We start from the raw sequence: 24,045 nt of genomic DNA, 5'->3' as shown, positions 1-24,045 counted from the left end.
CGCGAGGAGGGGCCTATCCGGGGTTTGTCCCGCATGCAGGGGTCGGGAGCCTGAACCTTTCAGCCTACATCACGAGACTCCAGCTCCAGCAACCCCAAAACTACTAGAACGGGTTTTAAACTCTATATTCTGTCAAGATAAATACCCAGTGGAGATATTAATGCCTTACATATGTTAGTGTGTCTGTTAGGAAACTAACTGGCACCACATTAACATGTTAACAACTTTAATACTATTTCCCAAACAATTTAAAATGGCGGCTGTCCAACGCCTGTAGATACTGCAGCGCCTCGGCGGTGGTCATGCTGCGTCTGGAGCCAGACATGTTGGACACCATCACACATCAAGTTTAGACTATTTCTCTGCGCTGGAGGGCGCTAGTGTGTTCCTAGGACAGAGCAACGCACTTCACGAAGGAAATGACGCCACCAACACACGTCATAGATACTGACGTGACGCACACCAGCACGCGCAAATTACGAGCCGTCATGGTTGTTTTGGTAGATTTTATAACTTTTTTTTGCAATTGATCTAAAATTCATTTTAATGTAAATATAGTATGTCGTTTAGGAGCATTCAGGGGATCGGCAGGTCTGTATCCCCCGCCCCCACAAAGTTATTAAACTTTGAAACTCCAGAACCGTCAAAATGACGGCCTTGGTCCTTGCCGCTACATAATGGGCGAGCACCAAACACCAAGGGTGCTTTTAGTACCTTCCCGACATGCGGACAAGTCGATGTGGGATACGGTTTAAAGGGAGTTCAGAGATCCTGCCATGTCGAGTAACCTGAGCATGCTACCAAGCACGATTCAAATGGGGGGGGGGGGCAAAATGGTCAAAACATCAAACCAAACACATGGGTAAAAAAACGAGTCTAAAAGCAAGCTAGTACAAATGACAGGTGAATTTTTATTTTCCCAAATAGTTATTTACATTATGTACAGAATCCCCCCCCCCCCCATACAATACAACACAGAAACTCTGAAAGACCATGTGCAACGAGTTCATTTCATATCCTTCAGTTACAGTGTATCAATAATCTCTCTCAGCAGAAAGGCACGCTTCTTGGTCACAGGCCCACTCTCTCTCTCTCACACGCACACACACACACACACACACACACACACACACACACACACACACACACACACACACACACGGGGAAATGCATTCAACATGTGCTTCAGTATTGGGTGTGCTTAGATAAATAGGCTTGGTCTTGCAGTGCTTCCATTCTTCATAAATAAAATCTCGTTTTAAAAATGTACAGTAAAGCGACTACATTTGCTGGTGTATGTCCCACCGACACGGATCTGTAAACTACTTCACTAATCCAAGTTGACAGCTATAGTCCATATAAAAAGGAACATTGTTTGAATCTGCAGGCAATCCAACGCTTTCAGGCCCTCCTCATGTGCCGCCCGCATGCTGTCCCTCGCCGTGCAAGCCCAGAGTCATTGTTACCACGGACCAATGGAAACCGTCCAGGTGCATAAAGAACCCCCGAAATAGTAGGGCCCCTCCAACTGCGTGCTGATCAATCCTCCAGTCAAAGTGCTCAGATGACAGGAAGGCGGTCCCTTCTTGCTGTTCTGCCCCAGGTCCCCATGGCGGTGCTGCGTTGCTTGTTGGAAGTGCTAAAATCCTTACATCGGCAGCCTGTCAACCAAAAGAAGAGGAATCCTTTATTTGCAAACTATGTTCAGGCCGACAAGGAACTTGGTTTGGCACATTACTCCGGCAGCACACAGCAACAAACAAGATAAAATGATAGCAGGAATGGATATCTGCCCAAAATGCGCACCTCGTAATCAAGTGTAATGTCAGGGTGTAAACTTGGTGCATTGCACCGCATTATTATCTGTTTTAGGTTGGGGCAAGAGGGCATGGTGCAAGTGGTGGATGCCAGGAGTACACGGGCTTGCAGAAGTGAGCATATTTTCAGTTTTTCCAGGACGTTTCACACCAAGAGCCAGCAGTGTTAATAATCCCTGCTGAGCCACCTTAGAAACTGTGACATTGTTCGGGAGTGCCAGTGATTTCAGGGTCACAAGCCTCAACAATTCAGTAAAGCACTGTACCGTTTTCTCGGTTTCACCTCCCAGCCATCACGACATTTCACGTAGGTTATCGACTCCCCCGGAGAAATTTCAGTCTTTGAAGGGTCTTGGGCACAGAAGGTAAACCTATGACAACACACGGAGCAGACACTAATGAGAAAGTGGCCTTGCAGACAAACGTCTCAGCATTTGGCGATGGTTCATTGCAGTAATGGAGGGGCGATGACTAAAAACGCAAGCTTCTAACTTACTTTTTCTGTGTTTCTCCAGCTTTTACACGGAGCCGCCGCACCTCCAGCACAGGCTTGGCAGGCGTGCTATTCCAGGACCAGAAGGACTGCTTGAAGTTTTTCCACACAGAGCTCCAGGAGTCACCTGCCCCCTCCCAGGTCAAACTGATTTTCAGCAGGTCGCCAATGTCCTCCTCGGTAAACACCAAGAAGGTGTTGGTCAGATTCAATCTGATGCCATCAGGGCTGGGAGGCAGGAGGGAGAATAACACACAAAGTCAGGGACCAACAGCTCCTTTAAGGCCCATTCACTAAGCTGTTTGACTTCGCCATCCACGCTCATCAGTATACTTGCAGGGAGTACGTGAAGGTAAAACCTAAGACGCGTATGCTCAATGAACAGATTAAAAAAACGTTTCAGTACTCACACGTCAATAAACATGTTTTCCGTGTCGTTATGGCCGCCGTACAATTTGACGTGGAAGGTGGGGTCTGAGTTGTCGGACTGTTTTCTGTTGAACACGTGCATCTTCATCTGGTAGTGGTAGCCTTCAAGATAAAAACAACATTAATGATTCATCCACCAAGTCAGCAGCAGTGCTCCGCAGGGTTGGTTTATGGTGCAGAAGTATGGTATCATAGAATGAAGACAAGTCACCCGTTATCAAAAAAAAGTGGTGATCCAACTAGTATGACTGTAAAAGCTGCTTATCAGCCTTCCCCCTCAGAAAGCAAACACATTGAAAGGATAATGATAAGGCCAACTCTGAACCAGCACACTTCCTTCTCCTGGCCTTAGCTCACCTCCGAAGGGAGTATCTGCACGTGTCTTCAGGTACATCTTGCTGTTGCGCCTCTTGCGCATCTTTTTGGCATTGTAGCCAATGTTGTTGCAGCGGTTCTTGCGGCAGCTGAGGCAGATGCCCTTCTTGAAGCGGTCGGGGCCGGTGCACTGGAAGGCAAAGCTCATGTGGTCCTTGTTCATCAGGGAGTCCACAAACAGGTGCACGGCACGCTCATGCTCGCACTTGATCACCTCCATGAAATCTAGGAGAATGTGTGGGAAGATTAGACGGGCTAGCCCACACAACAGTAGAAAGTAGAAATTAACCCTTAACGCTGGGTTGTCCAAATTTCATCTCTAGAAAAAGAGGAACACATTCTAACCTGGCAAAAAGGATAACGCCATGTAAGCTAAAATGCATGAGTCTCACTCCTCATTCAAACTCCACAAGCTAATAAGCAGTGAGGCATTCATTTCTTGAACACTTACTCCCCGCCATTGCAAGCACATCCCCCAGTGTACAGCCTGGCTGCACCTCGCCTCCGTTAGGATAGATATCAATGTCCCCAATTGGCTGCTGGATTCCAATACTCATGCCCAAGGCCTCTCGGGTGTAGGTGTGCAGAACATCGACAAAGTCCGCATCATCTGGGGAGAGTCGCCTCTCCTCCTCTACACCTTCAAACATCGGCCCCGCTGGGTCCAGACCTGCAAGACAGTCAGCTATCAGTCCTAAGGTCAAACAAAGGGTGACAATTGTCACTCAAAACATCAGCAGTTTTTCGATATAAAAAAAAGGCACCATTTACGACACTTACTCCCCCCCCCCCCCTCTCATCGTTTTGGCACCAATATCAGTGCTAAAATGATAGCGGTGCCTAAATGGCATCCCCTTTAAAAAAAGCAAATGGGGGGCAGCCACGGCCTAAAGGCTAGAGAAGTGGGCTTGTGATTGGAAGGTCATCGGCTCGATCCCTGGACTGCAGAAAAATGTGAGTGGGGGGGGGGGTGAATGAATGGCACCCTCCCCTCCCTCAATACCCACGGGCGACGTGCCCTTGAGCAAGGCACCTCAACCAACTGCTGCATTGGAGCTGCTCAGTGGCCACCAGTGAAGCCGGCGGTTGTGCTGGGCAGCTCCCTGGTGCCAACCTGTGGCACTGGGAATGTGTAGCAGAAAAAGAGCATACGTGCTCAGTGTACTGCCCTGGGCAAATAAATAATATTGGGAAAAAAATGGCGACAAAAGAATGTCTTATTGCAAAGGCAAAGAAACTGAACAATACCAACTTACATTTTATCCCTAAATGAATACAAAACCTCATCATGTGTTGCGCACTGTGTCGTTAGAATCATTTTGGGTAAAGTAGCCACACTTGACCGTTTTGCACTGGCATTTTTTCTTTCCTTTTTTTTTTAGATCCCCCCCCCCCCGTTCCCTCCCCAACTGTATCCGGCCAATTACCCCACTCTTCCGAGCCGTCCCGGTCTCTGCTCCACCCCCTCTGCTGATCCGGGGAGGGCTGCAGACTACCACATGCCTCCTCCCATACATGTGGAGTCACCAGCTGCTTCTTTTCACCTGACAGTGAGGAGTTTCACCAGGGGGACGTAGCGCGTGGGAGGATCACTCTATTCCCCCCAGTTCCCCCTAACAGGCGCCCCGACCGACCAGAGGAGGCGCTAGTGCAGCGACCAGGACACACACCCACAGCTTCCCACCCGCAGACAGTCATCCTCATAATTGTGGACGTCTCTTGATATGTACCAGGTGAAGGTTCCCCCCGTGTGCTGGCCGGTGCAGGTGAGGGTGTGTGGGCAGTTGTGTGGGGCGGTTGACATGTCTCCGTGGTCAGTCTTGCAGGCATCGCGACAAACATGCCATTGTCAATAGCACACGCCAACAAACAGGAAACTGGTATGACCGCTCCAGTAGAAACAGGAAGTCAATGGACTACAGTTATGCACAAAGTCGATTGTGTCTGTAGGGACGCCCGACCAAGCCGGAGGTAACGCGGGGATTTGAACCGGTGATCCCCGTGTTGGTAGGCAACGGAAGAGACCTCCGCGCCACCTGGACGCCCTTGCGTTGGCAATTTGACAGAGTTTAACACACTAGCTAGCGTAACGGCACCTGCCCTTTCTTATCGCTGACAGACCGCGAATGTGACGTGAAGCCGTGCAAAAGGTTAGTGTGTGAAGCGCGGCTTCCGTTTCCGGTACCTTCCCTTTAGTGTGTGAAGCGCGGCTTCCGTTTCCGGTACCTTCCCTTTAGTGTGTGAAGCGCGGCTTCCGTTTCCGGTACCTTCCCTTTAGTGTGTGAAGCGCGGCTTCCGTTTCCGGTACCTTCCCTGTCAGATTACCAGAAGCCGGTTGGAAACAGAGTGGCCATTTCAATCTGCACCTCGGGCTTGTATTTTGGCAATATAAGGCTACGGTCACGCATGCGCGAAATTAACATTGGCGAATATTTGCCTCCCGTTCACATCCATTCTATGCGAGCAAAGGGGAGAATAAGACATTCGCTTCCGGTGGTGAAAGACATGTGCATCTTTGCTTCGCGTGTTCAACTTTGGTGAACTTTGACCATGGAAGTATTATAGTGACTCTGACTGGCAAATCTGTAGCCAACCAATACCAAAGAAGTGGGTGTGGTTGACCCCCACTTGGCTGTAATTTTCTAGTGGATGGAGGAGGGTTGATGCTAGATCCAACGGGGTGTAGGCACGGAAGTAGACGCGATTGGTTGTTGCGTCGGCCAATAGACAGCGCGGAACGTCGAAGCGCACTGGCTGCCAGCCCGACAGACAGAGCAATAGCTGGGGCGAATTAAGTTAACGTTAGTCAGCTAGCGATAGCAACAGCGGTGGGGTTACGGTTGGGGTTAGAGTACGAGCTGGCCATGTTAAGGTCAGTTGTAAGCTAGCTAGCTAAATGTTTCAGTGCGCTTCGAGGTTCTGCGTTGTCTATTGGCCGACGCAACAGCCATTCACGGCTACTTCCGTGCCTACACCCCATTGGATCTAGCATCAACCATGGAGGAGGCTGACTGCTGCCTTGTCCAATGCTGCCTTGTCTAACCAGCCGGTATTGGACGACATTGCTCGTGAAACCTGCAAACTGCCCCACAAGAGCGACGCTGCCTGGCTGGCAGTGAGTCAGGAGACGGGCACTGAATGTCAATAAATGGAACATGTATTGACAACATCAGTTCATATCATGGTATACAAACTTGTACCCCAACGTTCTTCCTCCGTATTTGTCCATAAAACTACAACATGTACAAGTGAGAACATTGATCTTGCTGTGGGTTCAGTGTGCATTTCCCCGACGCAAAACTAACCACCGCTCGTGTGATCAACAACCGCAGCTATTCAAAGGGACTACAAAGCAGCAAACTCCCATGTGCGTCACATATCACTATATAGAAATGTCACTGCCCACATTCGGGCGACGGTCATGTGACTGCATCTGCGCATGCGTGACCGTAACCTAATGAGGCAACAACATATTGTAACGACCATGGATGACTAAATTCGCTAGCCCTTGGCTAACGGGCCGGACCCTTTAGTTGACGGGTTGGCCCGTGGTGCGGGCGACCCGGGTTCGCTTCCCGGTTGCGGCGGATTCCCGGCTGCCTCCTGAATTCGCTACAATATTGTAACGTGCATGGATAAGTAGACACGTTAGTCCTTGGTTAACGGGCCGGACCCTTTAGTCGAGTGGTTAACGTTGTCATCCGCGGTGCGGGAGATACTGGTTCGCGTCCCGGCTGTGGCGACAGTTCCCCGACTGCCCCCCCTGAATTCGCTGCATTGGTGTCAGAAGTGGGGTGGTGAGACCGTGAGGTCATCGGAAGCGCGTGCGCCCAGAGGCGTGAGGGAGCTGATATGCTGATGCGCTTCCCAGGGGAGGGGGGGGGTAGTGTAACATGCATGGAGAGGTAGACACGTTAGCCCTTGGCTAACGGGTCGGACCCTTTAGTTAACGTTGTAGCCCGCGGTGCAGGAGCCCAAGGTTCACGTCCTGGCTGTGGCGATTCGCGGGGACGCGCATCCCGAAGGAGGGGGATAGTGTGACGCGCACGGATTTACAATATTGTAGCGAATTCGGGGGACAACGCCATCCCACTTCTGACACCAATGTAGCCGGGGACAACGCAACCACAGGAAGTGCCGCAGCCGGGAAGCGAACCCGTATCGCCCGCACCGCGGGAGACATCGCTAACCGCTAGACTAAAGGGTCAGACCTGCGAGCAGCGGCCAGCGTGTCTACTTATCCATGCACGTTACAATATGTTGTATTTCGGTCCGGCAGGTATCGGCTGTACAGGTACCGGTGCCATAGTGGTACCGAGTTTTGGTACCAGATCCTATTTAGGAGTATTAAAAAAAAGCAGAGGCCCAAAGCAGAGCTCCCACTTCCGCTTTTACTTACCGGTGATCCTGCCGATGGTCCCTTGTACGAATGTTCCTGCGTAGCCTGCTACATGGGCCCCCAGACTGTAGCCAATCAGGTGCACGTTCTCCAAGGGTAGCTGTTGCTCATCCTATCAAAAGGAAACAGACCCGACACTCACATCAGCAGCTGCCACCATAAATGCCAGCCCACACCGTACAACTCCGAGGGCTCAGTCAGCAACAAGCTGCCGAATTTGCAAACAAGCCAAGCCCAGTTAAGACGATAACAAGCGAAGAATATGCGCACCACTTCCTTCCATGCAACAGCACCTCCACCATCTGTCTCAGTTTTGTCTCCATGAAATACGTTCTTTGTTAATGCTTACAACTGTGTGGCGGTTCGCCCAAATCCCCTCTCCGCTCACCATTCGTGCCCTGGCCCAATTTCGTGACAGTACTCCTGAATGGAATTGTTGGCTTTGTCCCAATTGCGCCAAGTAACCCCATTTTGCTACTCTGTTCCTTCAATGTGCACCGAGCACTGATTTAAATGCTTTTGGGGGGGGGGGGCAAGAACAGACCATATCCCAAGTTTGGAAGAATAACACACATCAGATATAGATAAGGATTTTCAACACCAAGTCATTTACTGGGGGGTGGGGGGGGGGCATCGTGTTCAGCTAGACCCTGTCCTCCTGTATGCTCTGATGGGAGGGTCCCTCAGTGTGTAATCGATGTCCCGAGGACCCCCAAGCACTCCTGGTGACATTCACCTCCTGTTTTACCTGAGCTATGGAGAGATGCTAATCTGAACTCAGCAGCACATACATGATCGCTTCAACTGTGGTTTGGATTTTCAAATATTCAAGTCATCCTACCACCAGAGCACCCCCCCCCACCTCTACTTACTAAGCTGCCAAGATGGCTCAGATCACCACCATTAATCATGTATATGCCCTCACCGGCAAAATCCGCCTTGGACTGAACCAAAGGGGATTCATTAGATCTGTGTATGCAGTATTAATTAAACACGAGTGCAGTTCGCTAGCAAAGGATCTTCGCTATCTCAGCTATCAGAGCACGCACCTGCATGAGGCGGCTGGCGCTCAGTGTCATGTTGCAAAGGAAGGCTCGGTTTTATCAAAAATCACACAACGCTGTACATTCCGACTTTCTAACATGGCAAAATAATGCAGCACAGCCAGGGACGACTGGATACCGGTTCTAAATCATCATGTCAGCCGCCTGCTGCCCAGTGACTGCTGGGCTAGGCTCTAGCATCTCCGCGACCCCCAGAGCAGGATAAGCGGTTTGGATAATGGCTGGCTGGCTGGATGGATGGATGGATGGATAATGGCTGGCTGGCTGGATGGATGGATGGATGGATGTCAGTCATATGTGAGCTCTCCAATTTAGCCATGCAGCCAATTTTCATCAAGTGTCAGGAACAAATGGAATTTTTTTAGAATTGCCAATGTAAGCAATCAAGTCTAACAAACTAAGACACACACACACACACACACACACACACAAACCTGAAGCCAGTTGAGCATTAAGGCAATGCTGAGGCCGACGCTGTGGGTGTGGTTGACTGCATCGGGGTACAGCTGCTGTGCCAGGGGTATCCAATCAACGACCACCACATTGGCCTCGCTCTCCCGCTGCATCACTGCAGAGACCAGTTTGTACATCCAGCTCTCGAACATCCCACTCATCTAGAGGAAGAGGACAGGAATCAGTCAGTCGTCCTAATCACCCACCCCCCAAAAACAAGAAGCCCACACCACCCCCACATGCACTGTCTGCTTTTACCTCTCGACCTCTGTCACCCCAACACACTTCAAACTGCGACACCCACATGAAACATTCCACCAACCAGAGAAGTCCACACGGCAGGAAGCACGTGAAGACATAGGGGAGATGGAGGTGTACAGAGGAGGAGATGGAGGTGTACAGAGGAGGAGATGGAGGGAAGCAGCGACTGGTGTGGACGGATGAGAATAAGTGGGGGAAACTGGTCAAAACGCAGCGCTGTAGTGTCCTTTACCGTCCAGCCGTGGATGATGAAGATGGTCTTGGCTGTGGCGTTGAAGCCACACTCCTGCAGACCCTCCTTGTTGCCCACTTGCAGGTAGCAGCCTTCCTGGTCAAAATCCAGACTCTTGCGCATGTTGAACTTGATGTGGTCTTGGACAGATTTGTTGTCGTTCGACAGTTTATTCAACCCATCCTCTCCATCTGGAAAAGAAAAGAAAAGTGGCATGGGGTGGTTGTTAATAAAAATCATGAGGGGCGTGTCGTCGGGCACAATTCCCCGATTATTAAATAAGCTGTGCTTCCTTTCCCGGGTCTACCCAGGCACTGGGATCTGAGCTGCAGCCGGTAAACTGTGCCCAAGACAAAACGCTGGCTTACGCGGACCACCTCAGGAGGACTGGATGGCAGGAAGGCCTTTAACCTGTTAGTTCCAGTTCCGGTTAACACATGTGGACCGTCTGCTGGCCGGCCTCCTCCGTGGTGCCGCCACAGCTGACAGCTGCGTATTGTATAAGACGTCATATTATTGGAGCCGGCTTTGCCAGCACGAACCGATGTGACCTCTGTAGATGGGGCAGATGCTAAGTATTGCAGTGTCCTCGAGACTGCTGGGGTGGGTGTAGAGGGTTGTTGCATGGGTGTGGGTGTGGGTCTTTGACACAGTGTTACTTTCTCATCCTGTTACGAGAATCAGAAACTTTAGTCGTCCTCGAGGGAAATCGGGTAATCAAATTGGGCATCATTTTGCAAGTGTACGGGACAGAATTCTCTTGTTCATGCACATTTGCCCTTTAAAAGAGAGACACTTGGGGTGGGGGGGTGGGGGTACACTTTAACCACTTTCTCTGGGCAAGTTGATTTAGAGACGTGGCTCCTTTCACCTCCTCTCGTTTGCAGCGTTTTATGGGAGGATTCTAGCAGCTGTTAACAAGCTCCAATCTATCAGGCTAGCGCTCTCACACAGCTCCAGGCAGCCCCAGACGTGCCAACATGGTTTTGGGAGTCGGACCAAGTCAGCTTTTTGTATTTCCGTCGGAGCTTCTTTTAACCTTCACATCTCGGATCACACTAGTGAGCCACGGAGCTGCTCGCCGGTCACACTGAGCCAGGTCCGTACTATATCTGAGCCTGGTCAGTGCTATATCTGAGCCTGGTCAGTACTATATCTGAGCCAGGTCAGTACTATATCTGAGCCAGGTCCGTACTATATCTGAGCCAGGTCCGTACTATATCTGAGCCTGGGCCAGGTCAGTACTATATCTGAGCCTGATCAGTACTATATCTGAGCCTGATCAGTACTATATCTGAGGCTGGTCAGTACTATATCTGAGCCAGGTCAGTACTATATCTGAGCCTGGGCCAGGTCAGTACTATATCTGAGCCAGGTCAGTACTATATCTGAGGCTGGTCAGTACTATATCTGAGGCTGGTCAGTACTATATCTGAGGCTGGTCAGTACTATATCTGAGCCAACCAATCAACCAAGCTGCATTTCCTCCAGCGCGTTACATATGCCATCCCCACGTGTTGTTCTGCCAGTTAACGTTCGGATTGATGATAAATGGCCGTGATTAAAAGAGGATGACGTGGACCCGGGCAGAACCGGTTGTCCAGCCACCATCCTGCGCTCCAGCGTGCAGCACAGTTAACTACACCCGATCGGCGTAAACCGGATGCCAGAGCCTGGAGAGCAGGAGAGTTCGGATCCTCCAGCTGAATGTCCTCGGGAAGTTAAGGAAGGAAGTCGGTACTCGGTATCTGCCGGCGGCGGACCTAAGCGGCGACACGCGGATTCAGCGGAACTCCGGTTCGACGTGGCGCTGTCCGTTCCCATTCATTGGCGCTCTTCCGTGCGCGCCCGCTGCCCGGCTCCTCCGCAAGGACACGTAATCGGTCCCAAATCCAGCCACGCTACTCCGTCCCCCTCCCTCCCTCCCTCCCTTTAATCCACACCAGCTCACATCTGAGACGCCATTAAAACCAGTTAACACCGCAGAACACGCCGCTGAGCGCGCCACCCCCCTCCCCCCCCCGCGTGAATCAGGAATCGCTCATCTAACTGGACGGAGGAGGGGAGGCGCACTTACCCAGCCGACACATGTAGGCTACATCATTACACGTAGCCGACTTCATTACATGTAGGCGACATCATTACGTGTTGACTACTTCATTACATGGAGGCTACATCATTACGTGTAGGCTACATCATTACGTGTAGGCTACATCATTACACGTAGGCTACATCATTACGTGTAGGCTACATCATTACATGTAGATTACATCATTACGTGTAGGCTACATCATTACACGTAGGCTACATCATTACGTGTAGGCTACATCATTACGTGTAGATTACTTCATTACGTGTAGATTACTTCATTACATGGGGGCGATTTCATTACATGTAGGCGACATCATTACGTGTAGACTACTTCATTACATGTAGATTACTTCATTACATGGAGGCTACATCATTACGTGTAGGCTACATCATTACACGTAGGCTACATCATTACACGTAGGCTACATCATTACACGTAGGCTACATCATTACGTGTAGGCTACATCATTACATGTAGACTACATCATTACGTGTAGGCTACATCATTACACGTAGGCTACATCATTACGTGTAGGCTACATCATTACATGTAGACTACATCATTACGTGTAGGCTACATCATTACACGTAGGCTACATCATTACATGTAGATTACTTCATTACATGGAGGCGACTTCATTACATGTAGGCTACATCATTACATGTAGATTACTTCATTACGTGTAGGCTACATCATTACATGTAGGCTACATCATTACATGTAGATTACTTCATTACATGGAGGCGACTTCATTACAGGTAGGCTACATAATTATATGGAGGCGACTTCATTACATGTAGGCTACATAATTATATGTAGGCTACTTCATTACATGTAGACTACATCATTACATGTAGGCTACATAATTATATGTAGGCGACTTCATTACATGTAGACTACATCATTACATGTAGGCTACATCATTACATGTAGATTACTTCATTACATGGCGGCGACTTCATTACATGTAGGCTACATAATTATATGTAGGCTACTTCATTACATGTAGACTGCATCATTACATGTAGACTACATCATTACATGTAGGCGACTTCATTACATGGAAGCGACTTCATTACATGGAGGCGACTTCATTACATGGAGGCGACTTCATTACATGTAGACTACTTCATTACATGTAGACTACATCATTACATGGAGGCGACTATGTAGGCTACATCATTACATGTAGACTACTTCATTACATGTAGGCGACTATGTAGACTACTTCATTACATGTAGACTACATCATTACATGTAGGCGACTTCATTACATGGAAGCGACTTCATTACATGGAGGCGACTATGTAGACTACTTCATTACATGTAGACTACATCATTACATGTAGGCGACTTCATTACATGTAGACTACATCATTACATGTAGGCGAATTCATTACATGGAGGCGACTTCATTACATGGAGGCGACTATGTAGACGACTTCATTACATGTAGGCGACTTCATTACATGTAAGCGACTATGTAGGCGACTTCATTCCAGCCAAGATGCGCAGAGGGAATGAGCCATTAATGAGTAGCGGGTATTTTCTTACCTTTCAGAACCGCATTCTCTCCGAGTCCGGACGCCAGCAGCACCAGTGCCCAGTGCAGAAAAATCCACAATGAAAGACGGGTATTATTCATGTCTCAGCCTCGAACCGGAGCCGGGGAGGAAAGGTGGGATTTGCAGCTGTAAGGTGGGCCGGGAGTGTTCGGTTCCCCCTGTAGGATTGTAGATCCAGTCAGACGGGCGCAGCCGGCCGCTGTGTTCCGTGTGCGCGCGGTAGGTTGTGTGAGCGTGCATCAGGAGTGTCATTAGTTTTAAATAGTTTCTCCTCTCAGTCATCTGATCATCGGCTGATCTACCCTGCACGCCATTGGTCAAGCCCCCATTTTGTTTACGTTTAAAAGGCGTGGCAAAGCTGAATGAACTGGTAGTAAAGCTTCTCACGTTGCGCCTTTTCTTTTTTTTCCCCCAGCCCTTCCCCTCGCGCTTGTTTGGGGCGTGTGCTGACGTCACCAAGGACCTGAGGCGGCTCCGCGCCGAAAAGTCAGAAACGAGCTCGCAGCGTCCGTCTGTAGAGTCAGAGGTCAAACTTCCACGTGTCTCACCTGTAGCCGACTAGAAAGCCCCGGAAATACGCAGGTCGTTGTGCTCCCAGCTCCCATTAGATGGATAAATCAATAACCGTCCGGATAAAAACCCAGCCGTCCTCCCGCACCACGCGGCCTCAGATGACGCCATGCCTCACACCGCAGACTCTACCCCGCATGGTCTCTTCACAAGATCGCATCGTTGCTAATCTTCTGGACACTTCTACACACAATTTGTACAAGGAAATATATTCAATTTGGCCCCTTATCAAACGTGGGAAAACCCCCCCCCTCTCTCTCTTTCACACACACACACACACACACACACACACACACACACACACACACACCCCTGCAAAACCATGGGAATATATAAAGGAATCCAACCCATGTAGGGGGGTGGGAGTGGGGGGGGGCTGCCCCATCCCCTCCGTGCGGCAGAATGCGCTTGTCCCCTCCGCCTGGCACCCAGCCAATACACCAGCTTAGCTTCGCGGACCAGTTTTCAATGGACGAGATGGAGAAGAATGGACTCACTCACGCAAGCTGTCGGCCACAATAAGTCCTCTGTTGGTACACACTTCCTCATGAGGACATGTCACCTGCAGCTCCCCGGGCCACTTTCACTTCCCATCTTCTACTGCCTCCCTTATCGGGACTCTGCCACCGCCATACATACATGATGGGGCCTCGACCGCTTTACAGGCTCCACCACTGGATCAGGTGGTAATCACAAATAACGAGTCAGTGACCACCATCATAAGGCCAACCTGCCGATACGGTCAAGTCAAGTCAGCTTTTCCTGTCTGCCGAGCAAGTTGGCACACCATCCACCCACCCATCCATCCGTTATCCCAGCCGCTTATCCCTATCGGGGTCTCAGGGATGCTGGAGCCTATCACAGCAGTCATTGGGCGGCAGGCGGGGAGACACCCTGGACAGGCCACCGGGCCATCACAGGGCCCACACACACACACACACACACACACACACACACACACACACACACACACACACACACACCTAGGGTCAATTTAGTAATGCCGATTCACCTGACCTACATGTCTTTGAGTCACCTGACCTACATGTCTTTGGACTGTGGGAGGAAACCCACGCAGACACGGGGAGAACATGCAAACTCCACACAGAGGACAACCCGGGACCACCCCCAAGGTTGGACTACCCCAGGGCTCGAACCCAGGACCTTCTTGTTGTGAGGCGACCGCACTAACCACTGTGCCACCGCGCCGCTTACAAAAATGTAGGACATAAAGCCACGTTGCAAAAGTAGTAAAGACGTTACAAACAAGTTTGCAATAAGGGAACGGTGTCTGCATTGTGTAGCAGTATCAGGAATGGAAAGCAAAAGGGTTGTGCAGGGTATAAGTACACGCACCTTGTGTCGTACTGCAGAGCCAGCATTCATACTGAAACCCATCCTGCACCAACCTGTTGGGAATAATAAAAAGAACACTAGACAAGATCTGCACAATAGACAACATAAACATATTATCAGAAAAGTCTTATGCGTTGATTCAGTTGACACACCCAGTCTTCACGTAACTCAGGTCAAGCGTGGCACCACTGTACTGTTGTCATGAATGTATGTATGGGGGTTGTGTCAGGGCAAATTAATCCACATGTGAAGAGGTAAAATGAAGTGCGTCTAGCAGGTCAGTCCCCCGCTGGAGCTCTGGCTTGGTGACACGGAACTGGTGAAAGAATGACTGTGTGTTGATGATTGTTCACTTCTGGTGTTTGATTTCAAAAGTGTGTTTGGTTTTAGTAAGACGTGCTTTACGTTACGAATAAGTAGAATGCACTCATCCTTTAATCTGGAAACGATTATCTCCTTCATCCACAACGTTAAAAACCAGTGTTTCAGAAGATGGGTAACAGTCTACTGTGTTTAGCACCTGGACCAGTAAATCTGCTGCTGTGGCCAACGTTGATCCTTCACAAAGCCACGAAGCTCACCATCCCCATTAGCCGGCTTATGGAATGGGCAGCGTAAGGTCAACGCCATCATTTTCTAAATATGTCACTTGATTATTTCTATGGTGGAGTTTTACACACAGCACTCACTTGATCCACATCAGAAAGAAAAACTGTAGAAGATCGGCCTAAAGTCTGTAGAAGATCTACATAAAGTGTGTGGAAGATCTGCCTGAAGTGTGTAGAAGATCTGCCTAAAGTGTGTAGAAGATCTGCCTGAAGTGTGTAGAAGATCTGCCTAAAGTCTGTAGAAGATCTGCCTGAAGTGTGTAGAAGATCTGCTTGAAGTGTGTAGAAGATCTGCCTAAAGTCTGTAGAAGATCTGCCTAAAGTGTGTAGAAGATCTGCCTGAAGTGTGTAGAAGATCTGCCTGAAGTGTGTAGAAGATCTGCCTGAAGTGTGTAGAAGATCTACCTAAAGTCTGTAGAAGATCTGCCTGAAGTGTGTAGAACAGCTGCCTGAAGTATGTAGAAGATCTGCCTAAAGTGTGTAGAAGATCTGCCTGAAGTGTGTAGAAGATCTACCTAAAGTCTGTAGAAGATCTGCCTAAAGTCTGTAGAAGATCTACCTAAAGTGTGTAGAAGATCTGCCTAAAGTCTGTAGAAGATCTACCTAAAGTGTGTAGAAGATCTGCCTGAAGTGTGTAGAAGATCTACCTGAAGTGTGTAGAAGATCTGCCTGAAGTGTGTAGAAGATCTACCTAAAGTGTGTAGAAGATCTGCCTGAAGTGTGTAGAAGATCTGCCTGAAGTGTGTAGAAGATCTGCCTGAAGTGTGTAGAAGATCTGCCTGAAGTGTGTAGAAGAGCTGCCTGAAGTGTGTAGAAGATCTACCTGAAGTGTGTATGAGGTACATGACTATGATTATAGTAATAGCGTGCGACCCCGGCTGTATAGACTCGTTAGCCCGTTGGCTAACAGGTCAGACCCTTTAGTCGACTGGTTAACGTAGTCGCCCGTGGTGCGGGGAACTCGGGTTCGATCCCGCCTGCCTCCTGAGTTCTCCTGAGTTCTATTATTATATCATTACGCAGGTCGAATGGAGTGTTTCAGCCAATTTCATAGTATGCAGTCAACTGGAAATAACGTTGTTTAAGTTGGGTCATGCATGTAATGTGTGGACAGTAGCAAATGGTTGCCCAGCATCAAAAAGACGGTGGTCTATTTTAATTACACAGTCCAGCAGCCATGCTTTGATTCCCATATGCTCGTGTGAGCACAGCAGAAGGTGCCTGACTTTGTGTCCTGCAAGGGAACAGGGGTTGTGTGGAGGAAAAGCCAGTCCCCACCCAGATTCAGCTGCGGTTCAGTGATACTCATTCATGCATCGCAAAGAGACGATACACAAAGGCCACAAGTACAAATAGTCTCTGTTGAGTTATTTTCAGCAAAGTTTTGTTTTTTATGTAAAGATGCAAGTTTTTAAGTAGCACATGTGGCAGCTGTATCAATCAATCAATCAATCAACCAACCAACCAACCAACCAACCAACCAACCAACCAACCAACCAATCATCAATCAATCAATCAATCTATCTATCCATCAATCAATCAACCACACTTTATTTGTATAGCACTTTTCATATAAAAAAATGTAACACAAAGTGCTTCACACATTAAAACAATAAAATCCTACCCCCTCCCCTCACAAAAAATAAAAAAAGGTCGGGTCAAAAAAAAAAGTACAGACACATTTTATAAAAGTGAGGATTTACACTTGGTGTACTTGTCACGTATCAGGAAAGAACCCAAAAGCAGACGGGACAACCAGGTAAGGGAAGAATCAAGTCTTTATTGAAGTGACCGATCTCGGGGGTAGAGCAGGAGTTGGCTCAGTGGCAGGTAGGCAGGCAGGCAGAAGTCCATGAATGGCGACGTTCCAGCGAAGACTGGTCCACAGTGGAGGCCTTTTAAGGGTGAGGGCGATTGCTTGATGGCCAGCTGGCGTGCCGGGGTGAAGGAGGGGTCAGCAGGTGTCAGCTGGTGTAGCAGGTGTCAGCTGGTGTGCCGGGGTGAAGGAGGGGGCAGCAGGTGTCCGCTGGTGTAGCAGGTGTCAGCTGGTGTAGCAGGTGTCAAGGGCGATCGCTTTGATGTCAAGGGCGAGAGGCTGTGACAGTACCCCCCCTCCGAGGGGCGCCACCGGGCGACCTACCAGGCCTATCAGGGTGCGTCCTGTGGAAGTCCCGGATGAGGTTCGCGTCCAGGACAAGGCGACGAGGGACCCAACACCTCTCCTCCGGGCCATATCCCTCCCAGTCCACGAGATACTGCAGGCCGCGACCGCGGCGATGAGAGTCCAGGAGACGACGAACGGTGTAAGCCGGATGATCGTTGATCATACGAGGAGATGGGGGTGGGGGGGCCGGAGGAACTAGAGGGCTGGTAGAGACAGGTTTGAGGCAGGACACATGGAAGGAAGGGTGAACCCGGAGAGTGCGGGGCAGCTTCAGACGGACCACAGAGGGGTTAATGACTTTGACAATGGGAAAGGGACCAATATACCTGGGGGACAGTTTTTTAGCGTGCGATTTCAAGGGTAGATCCTTGGTAGAGAGCCATACCTGGTCACCGGGGGAGTAGTTCGGAGCAGGGGTGCGATGACGATCCGCCAAGTGCTGGTAACAGCCGGAGGCCCTGAGCAGTGCAGCACGGGCTCGCCGCCAGGTCCGACAGCACCGACGGACATGAGCCTAGACAGACGGAACCGGAATGTCTACCTCTTCAGAAGGAAAAAGGGGAGGCTGATAGCCGTAAAGGCATTGAAAAGGGGACAACCCAGTAGCAGACGATGGCAAGGTGTTATGGGCATATTCTACCCAGGGAAGTTGTGAGGACCAAGAGGATGGGTTGGCAGACACCAGACAGCGGAGAACAGTCGCCAATGCCTGGTTGGCCCTCTCGGCCTGGCTGTTGGTCTGAGGATGGAACCCCGATGACAGGCTGACGGTGGCACCAATGGCAGAGCAGAAAGCCTTCCAGACAGCAGAAGTGAACTGGGGGCCACGGTCAGACACTATATCACGGGGAAGACCGTGGACCCGGAAAACCTCCCTGACCAGCAGATCCGCAGTCTCTCGAGCCGAAGGCAGTTTACACAAGGGCAAAAAGTGAGCAAATTTACTGAAGCGATCAACAACAGTCAGTACAACGGTGTTACCGTCGGAAGCGGGCAGACCAGAGACGAAATCAAAGGACAGATGCGACCAGGGACGGTGTGGAACAGGCAGGGGGCACAGCAGACCGGCACTGGCCCGAGTGGAGGGCTTATTCTGGGCACAAACAGGACAGGCAGAAACAAAACACCCAGTTATTTGTCATGGAAGGCCACCAGAACCGCCTGCGGAGAAAGGCTAGGGTACGGGTTACTCCAGGATGGCAGGTAAGTTTGGAAGAGTGAGCCCACTGCAACACGCTAGATCTAACAGCGTCTGGAACAAACAAGCGCCCGGGGGGACCGTTACCTGGGTCAGGCTGAGTCTGTTGTGCTGCCATGACCTCCCTTTCAATGTTCCAGGTGACAGCCGCAACCACACAGGTAGAGGGAACGATGGTGTCAGGTTGGAGCTTGGGCTCAGACACCTCCCCATGCACACGAGACAGAGCATCGGGCTTGGCATTCCTGGAGCCAGGTCTGTACGTCAAAGAAAAATTAAAACGACCAAAAAAGAGCGCCCACCTGGCTTGGCGCGCGGTGAGTCGCTTTGCTGACTGGATGTATTCCAGGTTCTTATGGTCAGTCCACACTATAAAAGGAAGCTCAGACCCCTCCAGAAAATGTCGCCATTGCTCCAGTGCCAATTTCGCCGCCAGGAGCTCACGATTCCCCACATCATAGTTCCTTTCAGCTGGGGAGAGACGGCGAGACAGGAAGGCACAGGGGTGTGTCTTGCCATCCTCACTGGAGCGCTGAGAAAGGATCGCCCCCACCCCAATCTCAGAGGCGTCCACTTCTACAACGAACTGTTTGGTTGGGTCTGGCTGGATGAGGATAGGAGCTCTGGTGAAGCGGTGCTTGAGGGCTTGGAAAGCTGCCTCTGCTACAGGGGTCCACAGGAACGGTCTGGAGGTGGAGGTAAGAGCGGTTAGTGGGGCCGCAATGCGGCTGTTATTGCGGATGAACCGTCTGTAGAAGTTGGCAAACCCGAGGAACCTCTGAAGCTGCTTACAGCTGGTCGGGCTTGGCCACTCAAGAACCGCTCTGACCTTGGCAGGGTCCATTCTCACCTGCCCATCGGCCACGATGTAGCCCAGGAAGGTGACTGAAGGGGCATAGAATTCGCACTTCTCTGCTTTTACGAAAAGGCGGTTCTCCAGAAGCCGTTGAAGGACTTGGCGGACATGCATGACATGCTCTGACAGGTCTCTGGAAAAAAATCAGGATATCATCCAGGTAAACAAAAACGAAACGATCCAACATGTCACATAGGACGTCATTGACCAGACTCTGGAAGACAGCTGGGGCATTAGTGAGACCAAACAGCATCACCAGATATTCAAAATGCCCCAGGGGGGTGTTGAAGGCAGTCTTCCATTCATCTCCGTCTCGAACCCGGACCAGGTGGGAGGCATTGCGGAGGTCTAGTTTAGTGAACACTGTGGCTCCCTGGAGAGAATCAAAAGCAGACGTCATGAGGGGCAGAGGGTACTTATTCTTGACTGTGATGTTATTGAGGCCTCTATAGTCAATACACGGCCAGAGGGTTTTGTCCTTCTTGGCCACAAAGAAGAACCCCGCACCAAGGGGTGACGATGACGGGCGAATAAGACCAGCCGCCAAGGAGTCCTTGATGTACCTCTTCATGGACTCCCGCTCAGGCTTGGAGAGGCTATATAGACGACTGTTGGGGAGGGGAGCGCCCAGCAGCAGGTCAATAGCGCAATCATAGGGGTGATGAGGAGGCAGGGAGAGAGCTTGCTGCTTGTTGAACACGGCTTGGAGGTCATGGTACTCTGGAGGCACCAGTGACAGGTCAGAGGTCTCAGAGCTTGACACCTGACTGGGGACAGACTGAGGCAGCGCAGACTGGAGGCATATGGCATGACAGACGGGACTCCAACTTGAAATTCTGGCCGATGACCAATCAATATGGGGACTATGCTTAACAAGCCAGGGATGACCAAGTATAATGGGAACAAATGGAGAATTGATAACGAAAAAACTTAGCTCCTCTTGATGGTTTCCCGACAACAGGAGGTGCACAGGCTCGGTCTTAGAGGTTATCCGGGCCAGGAGACGTCCATCCGGGGCATTAGCTTCAAGAGGCTGGTCCAGACTCACAATGGCAAGACCTAACTGCTTCACAACACTTGCATCCAAAAAGCTTTCATCAGCTCCAGAGTCAATTAAAGCCAAAAGTTTAGTGGACTGACCTTTACAACTGATGGTAGCTTGCAACTGGGTACGTGGACGAGGAGACAGAGGGCAGACAGTTGGGCTCACGAGGATCTCCCCCCCTCCCTCGTGAGCCTGCTAGTTTGACGGACGGTGAGGGCAGGAGGGGAGAAAGTGACCAGGCTGACCACAATACAAGCAGCTGTTCTCGGTGATGCGGCATTGACGCTCCTCCGGGTTGAGCCGGAAGCGGCCGAGTTGCATCGGCTCCGAAGCTGGGGAAGAGTCACGCCTCGGGCTTTCTCGGAGGACGGCAACCTCAGTCGAGCGAGCTCGGCCCCCAGCGTTTGGAGGTATGGCCCGTGGAAAGTTGTTGTGACCAGGAAAGCGGCGCGTCCTCTCTCTCCTCCGCTTCCGAAGACGGTTGTCCACACGAATGGCCAGGGTAACCAATTCCTCCAACCCTCCAGGCTCGGGGTAGGAAACCAATTTGTGCTTTATGGATTCGCTTAGCCCGTTGGAAAAGCCGGCCTGGAGGGACTCGTTGTTCCATCCGCTCTCCGCTGATAGCGTACGGAACTCAACTGAGTAGTCAGCGATGCTGTGGGAACCCTGGCGGAGAGAGATCAGTCTTTTTGACGCATCCTTTCCCCGCACGGGATGATCAAAAACCTGGCGAAAAGCAGTGGTAAACTCAGCGTAGGATGAGGAAGTGGAGGCCCGCATCTCCCACACTGCTGTAGCCCAATCCAGAGCGCTTCCCCGGAGAAGACCCATGATGTAAGTGACTTTGGCTCCATCCGTGGAATATGACTGGGGCTGCTGGTTAAACACAATCTCACACTGCATCAAAAAAGGGCGACAAAGTCCAAAATCTCCATCATACTTATCGGGCGGGGCAACCCATGGTTCCTTAGCCGAAGTTGATGGCGCTGAGGGTGGCGGAGCTGGAGGGGCGGATCCCGGGCTAGCGGAGGCACTAAGTTGGGTCTGGATTCCGGTGATCTTTGAGCCGAGCTCACGGAGGGCGTCAGCCATCCCCTGTAGTACCTGGCTGTGCTGGCCGAGGACCGATTCCTGGTTGGCTACAGCCTGGCAGACCGTGGCCAGGTCTGTGGTGGAATGGTCTGCTGGGTCCATAGTGGCTGGAACGTACTGTCACGTATCAGGAAAGAACCCAAAAGCAGACGGGACAACCAGGTAAGGGAAGAATCAAGTCTTTATTGAAATGACCGATCTCGGGGGTAGAGCAGGAGTCGGCTCAGTGGCAGGTAGGCAGGCAGGCAGAAGTCCATGAATCGCGACGTTCCAGTGAAGACTGGTCCATAGTGGAGGCCTTTTAAGGGTGAGGGCGATTGCTTGATGGCCAGCTGACGTACCGGGGTGAAGGAGGGGTCAGCAGGTGTCAGCTGGTGTGCCGGGGTGAAGGAGGGGTCAGCAGGTGTCAGCTGGTGTGCCGGGGTGAAGGAGGGGGCAGCAGGTGTCAGCTGGTGTAGCAGGTGTCAAGGGCGATCGCTTTGATGTCAAGGGCGAGAGGCTGTGACAGTACTGTAAAGCACACAGTTGTAACGTCTCATTCAGTAGACGAGAAAGGCCTTGGGTCATTAAAAAAAGATGTTCTCTGCTCACCTGACGTTTTTCTCAGCGGTGAATGATTCTTATAAAATAAATAAATAATAATAATCATAAAAAGGCAACCGAGGCAGTTCTGAGTAGCATAACAAGAACACGGAGGTCAGAGAGCCTCCCTGCCAGCTGGAACTGGCTCTGAACGTACTGTGAAACACTCAAGGACAGGTTATAGTTCATGTATTTTTACTTTTACGGTCAAAATGATGAGCTGATACCGAATAGCATAAATTGAGTCTCCATCCACATCAGCCCATTGTCATGGAAACAGGACAGCCAAGGACATAATACGGTTGGTAAACTTTTCCATTCCCTTCTTCATGAGTCCTAGAGCTCCGATGACCACTGGTGTTGTTTCAGTCTTCATTCCCCACATCCTGTTGATTTCAGTCTCCAGGTCTTTGTACTTGGTCAGCTTCTCTGTGACTTTCACTGAGGTGTTTGTTTCGGATGGTGTTGCCATGTCGATGAGCATGCACCTCTTTTGCTTCCTGTCCTTGATAACGATGTCAGGCTTGTTGGCTTTTATCTCTCTGTCAGTGTGGATGGGCGTGTCCCAGAGGACGGTGACGTCATTGTTTTCAGTGACCCTTCTTGGCTGATGTTCGTACCACTTCTCAGTCGTCTTGATCTTGTAACCCCTGCAGATCTTCCAGGGCAGGTATGCTGCTGCCTCGTTGTGCCTGTACATGTACTCGGTGTTCGCCAGTTCTGGGCAGTCTGAGACAATGTGGCTGATGGTTTAAGTAGTGTATGGAGATACACACGAAAGCAAATTTTTTATTTGCAGTAATATGTATTTAATGTTTGACCTCTGACCCTCGATGTCTATTGGTTGTGTATGTTGTATAAATGTTGTATAATTGGTGCGCCCCCCCTTGGCAGAAGACAGAACAAGAGGGTCACTCGTGTTTCCGTGCCTGCTCAACAGTCGTGTTGTAACGTTACTATGGTCTAGCAAAGAAAAGAGGAAGACCACGATACACCTTCATCCTTGTATAATCCAGTTATCCTGGAGATACACGACAGGTTTTGGGGACGAGGAGGATGGGATCTCCCTCTTTATTGTGATGTGCAGCGGGGTTCTCCCGTCTGGACCGGTAATGTTGGAGCGATGCTAGCAGCTTAGCAGCTAACGTAGGCGATGGCTCTGTGTAGTCCAGATACAGGACTGCAGCTCCACAACACGGCAGAAACCTTCGACCCTTATGAAGAAAGGCTTATGCAGCTCTTGTCTGCTAACCACATGGAGCAAGACAGGAGAAGAGCCGTGTTGTTGTCCGTGGTTGGACGGAAGAGTTGGGCCTTGCTAAAGGACTTGATATCACCGGAAACGTTCAGTGAAGTTGCGTCTGCAACCTTGCTACAGACGCTGCGGGGTT

The 24,045-nt window shown here is 50.4% G+C and overlaps 1 protein-coding gene across 1 annotated transcript; it reads right to left on the bottom strand.

The window, feature by feature from the left end:
- Nucleotides 1–962: 962 nt before the first annotated feature.
- On the bottom strand, nt 963–13,393 carry lipg (lipase, endothelial). Its single transcript, XM_056273139.1, has 10 exons — nt 13,170–13,393; nt 9,524–9,714; nt 9,012–9,191; nt 7,514–7,625; nt 3,566–3,784; nt 3,097–3,339; nt 2,721–2,841; nt 2,314–2,538; nt 2,084–2,188; nt 963–1,661 (listed from the first exon to the last, which is right to left on the bottom strand). Exons 1-10 carry the CDS (start codon nt 13,258–13,260, stop codon nt 1,649–1,651), a joined length of 1,500 nt encoding a protein of 499 aa, XP_056129114.1. The 5' UTR covers nt 13,261–13,393; the 3' UTR covers nt 963–1,648.
- Between the last annotated feature and the right edge of the window lie 10,652 nt (nt 13,394–24,045).

This window comes from Lampris incognitus, chromosome 1 (assembly GCF_029633865.1).
Source record: "Lampris incognitus isolate fLamInc1 chromosome 1, fLamInc1.hap2, whole genome shotgun sequence".
Lineage (NCBI taxonomy): Eukaryota > Metazoa > Chordata > Actinopteri > Lampriformes > Lampridae > Lampris > Lampris incognitus.
Note: the sequence above shows the minus strand (reverse complement) of the source record. Positions and strands in the feature narration are given on the sequence as shown.

Bases quoted from the DNA above. Each gene is read 5' to 3' on its own strand.
- lipg (XM_056273139.1), bottom strand. From the start codon at position 13,260: ATGAATAATACCCGTCTTTCATTGTGGATTTTTCTGCACTGGGCACTG. The intron at 2,842-3,096 runs GTGAGCTAAGGC...TTTATCTTGAAG, and splicing joins TGCAGATACTCCCTTCGGAG to GCTACCACTACCAGATGAAG. The intron at 2,539-2,720 runs GTGAGTACTGAA...CCTGCCTCCCAG, and splicing joins GAAAACATGTTTATTGACGT to CCCTGATGGCATCAGATTGA.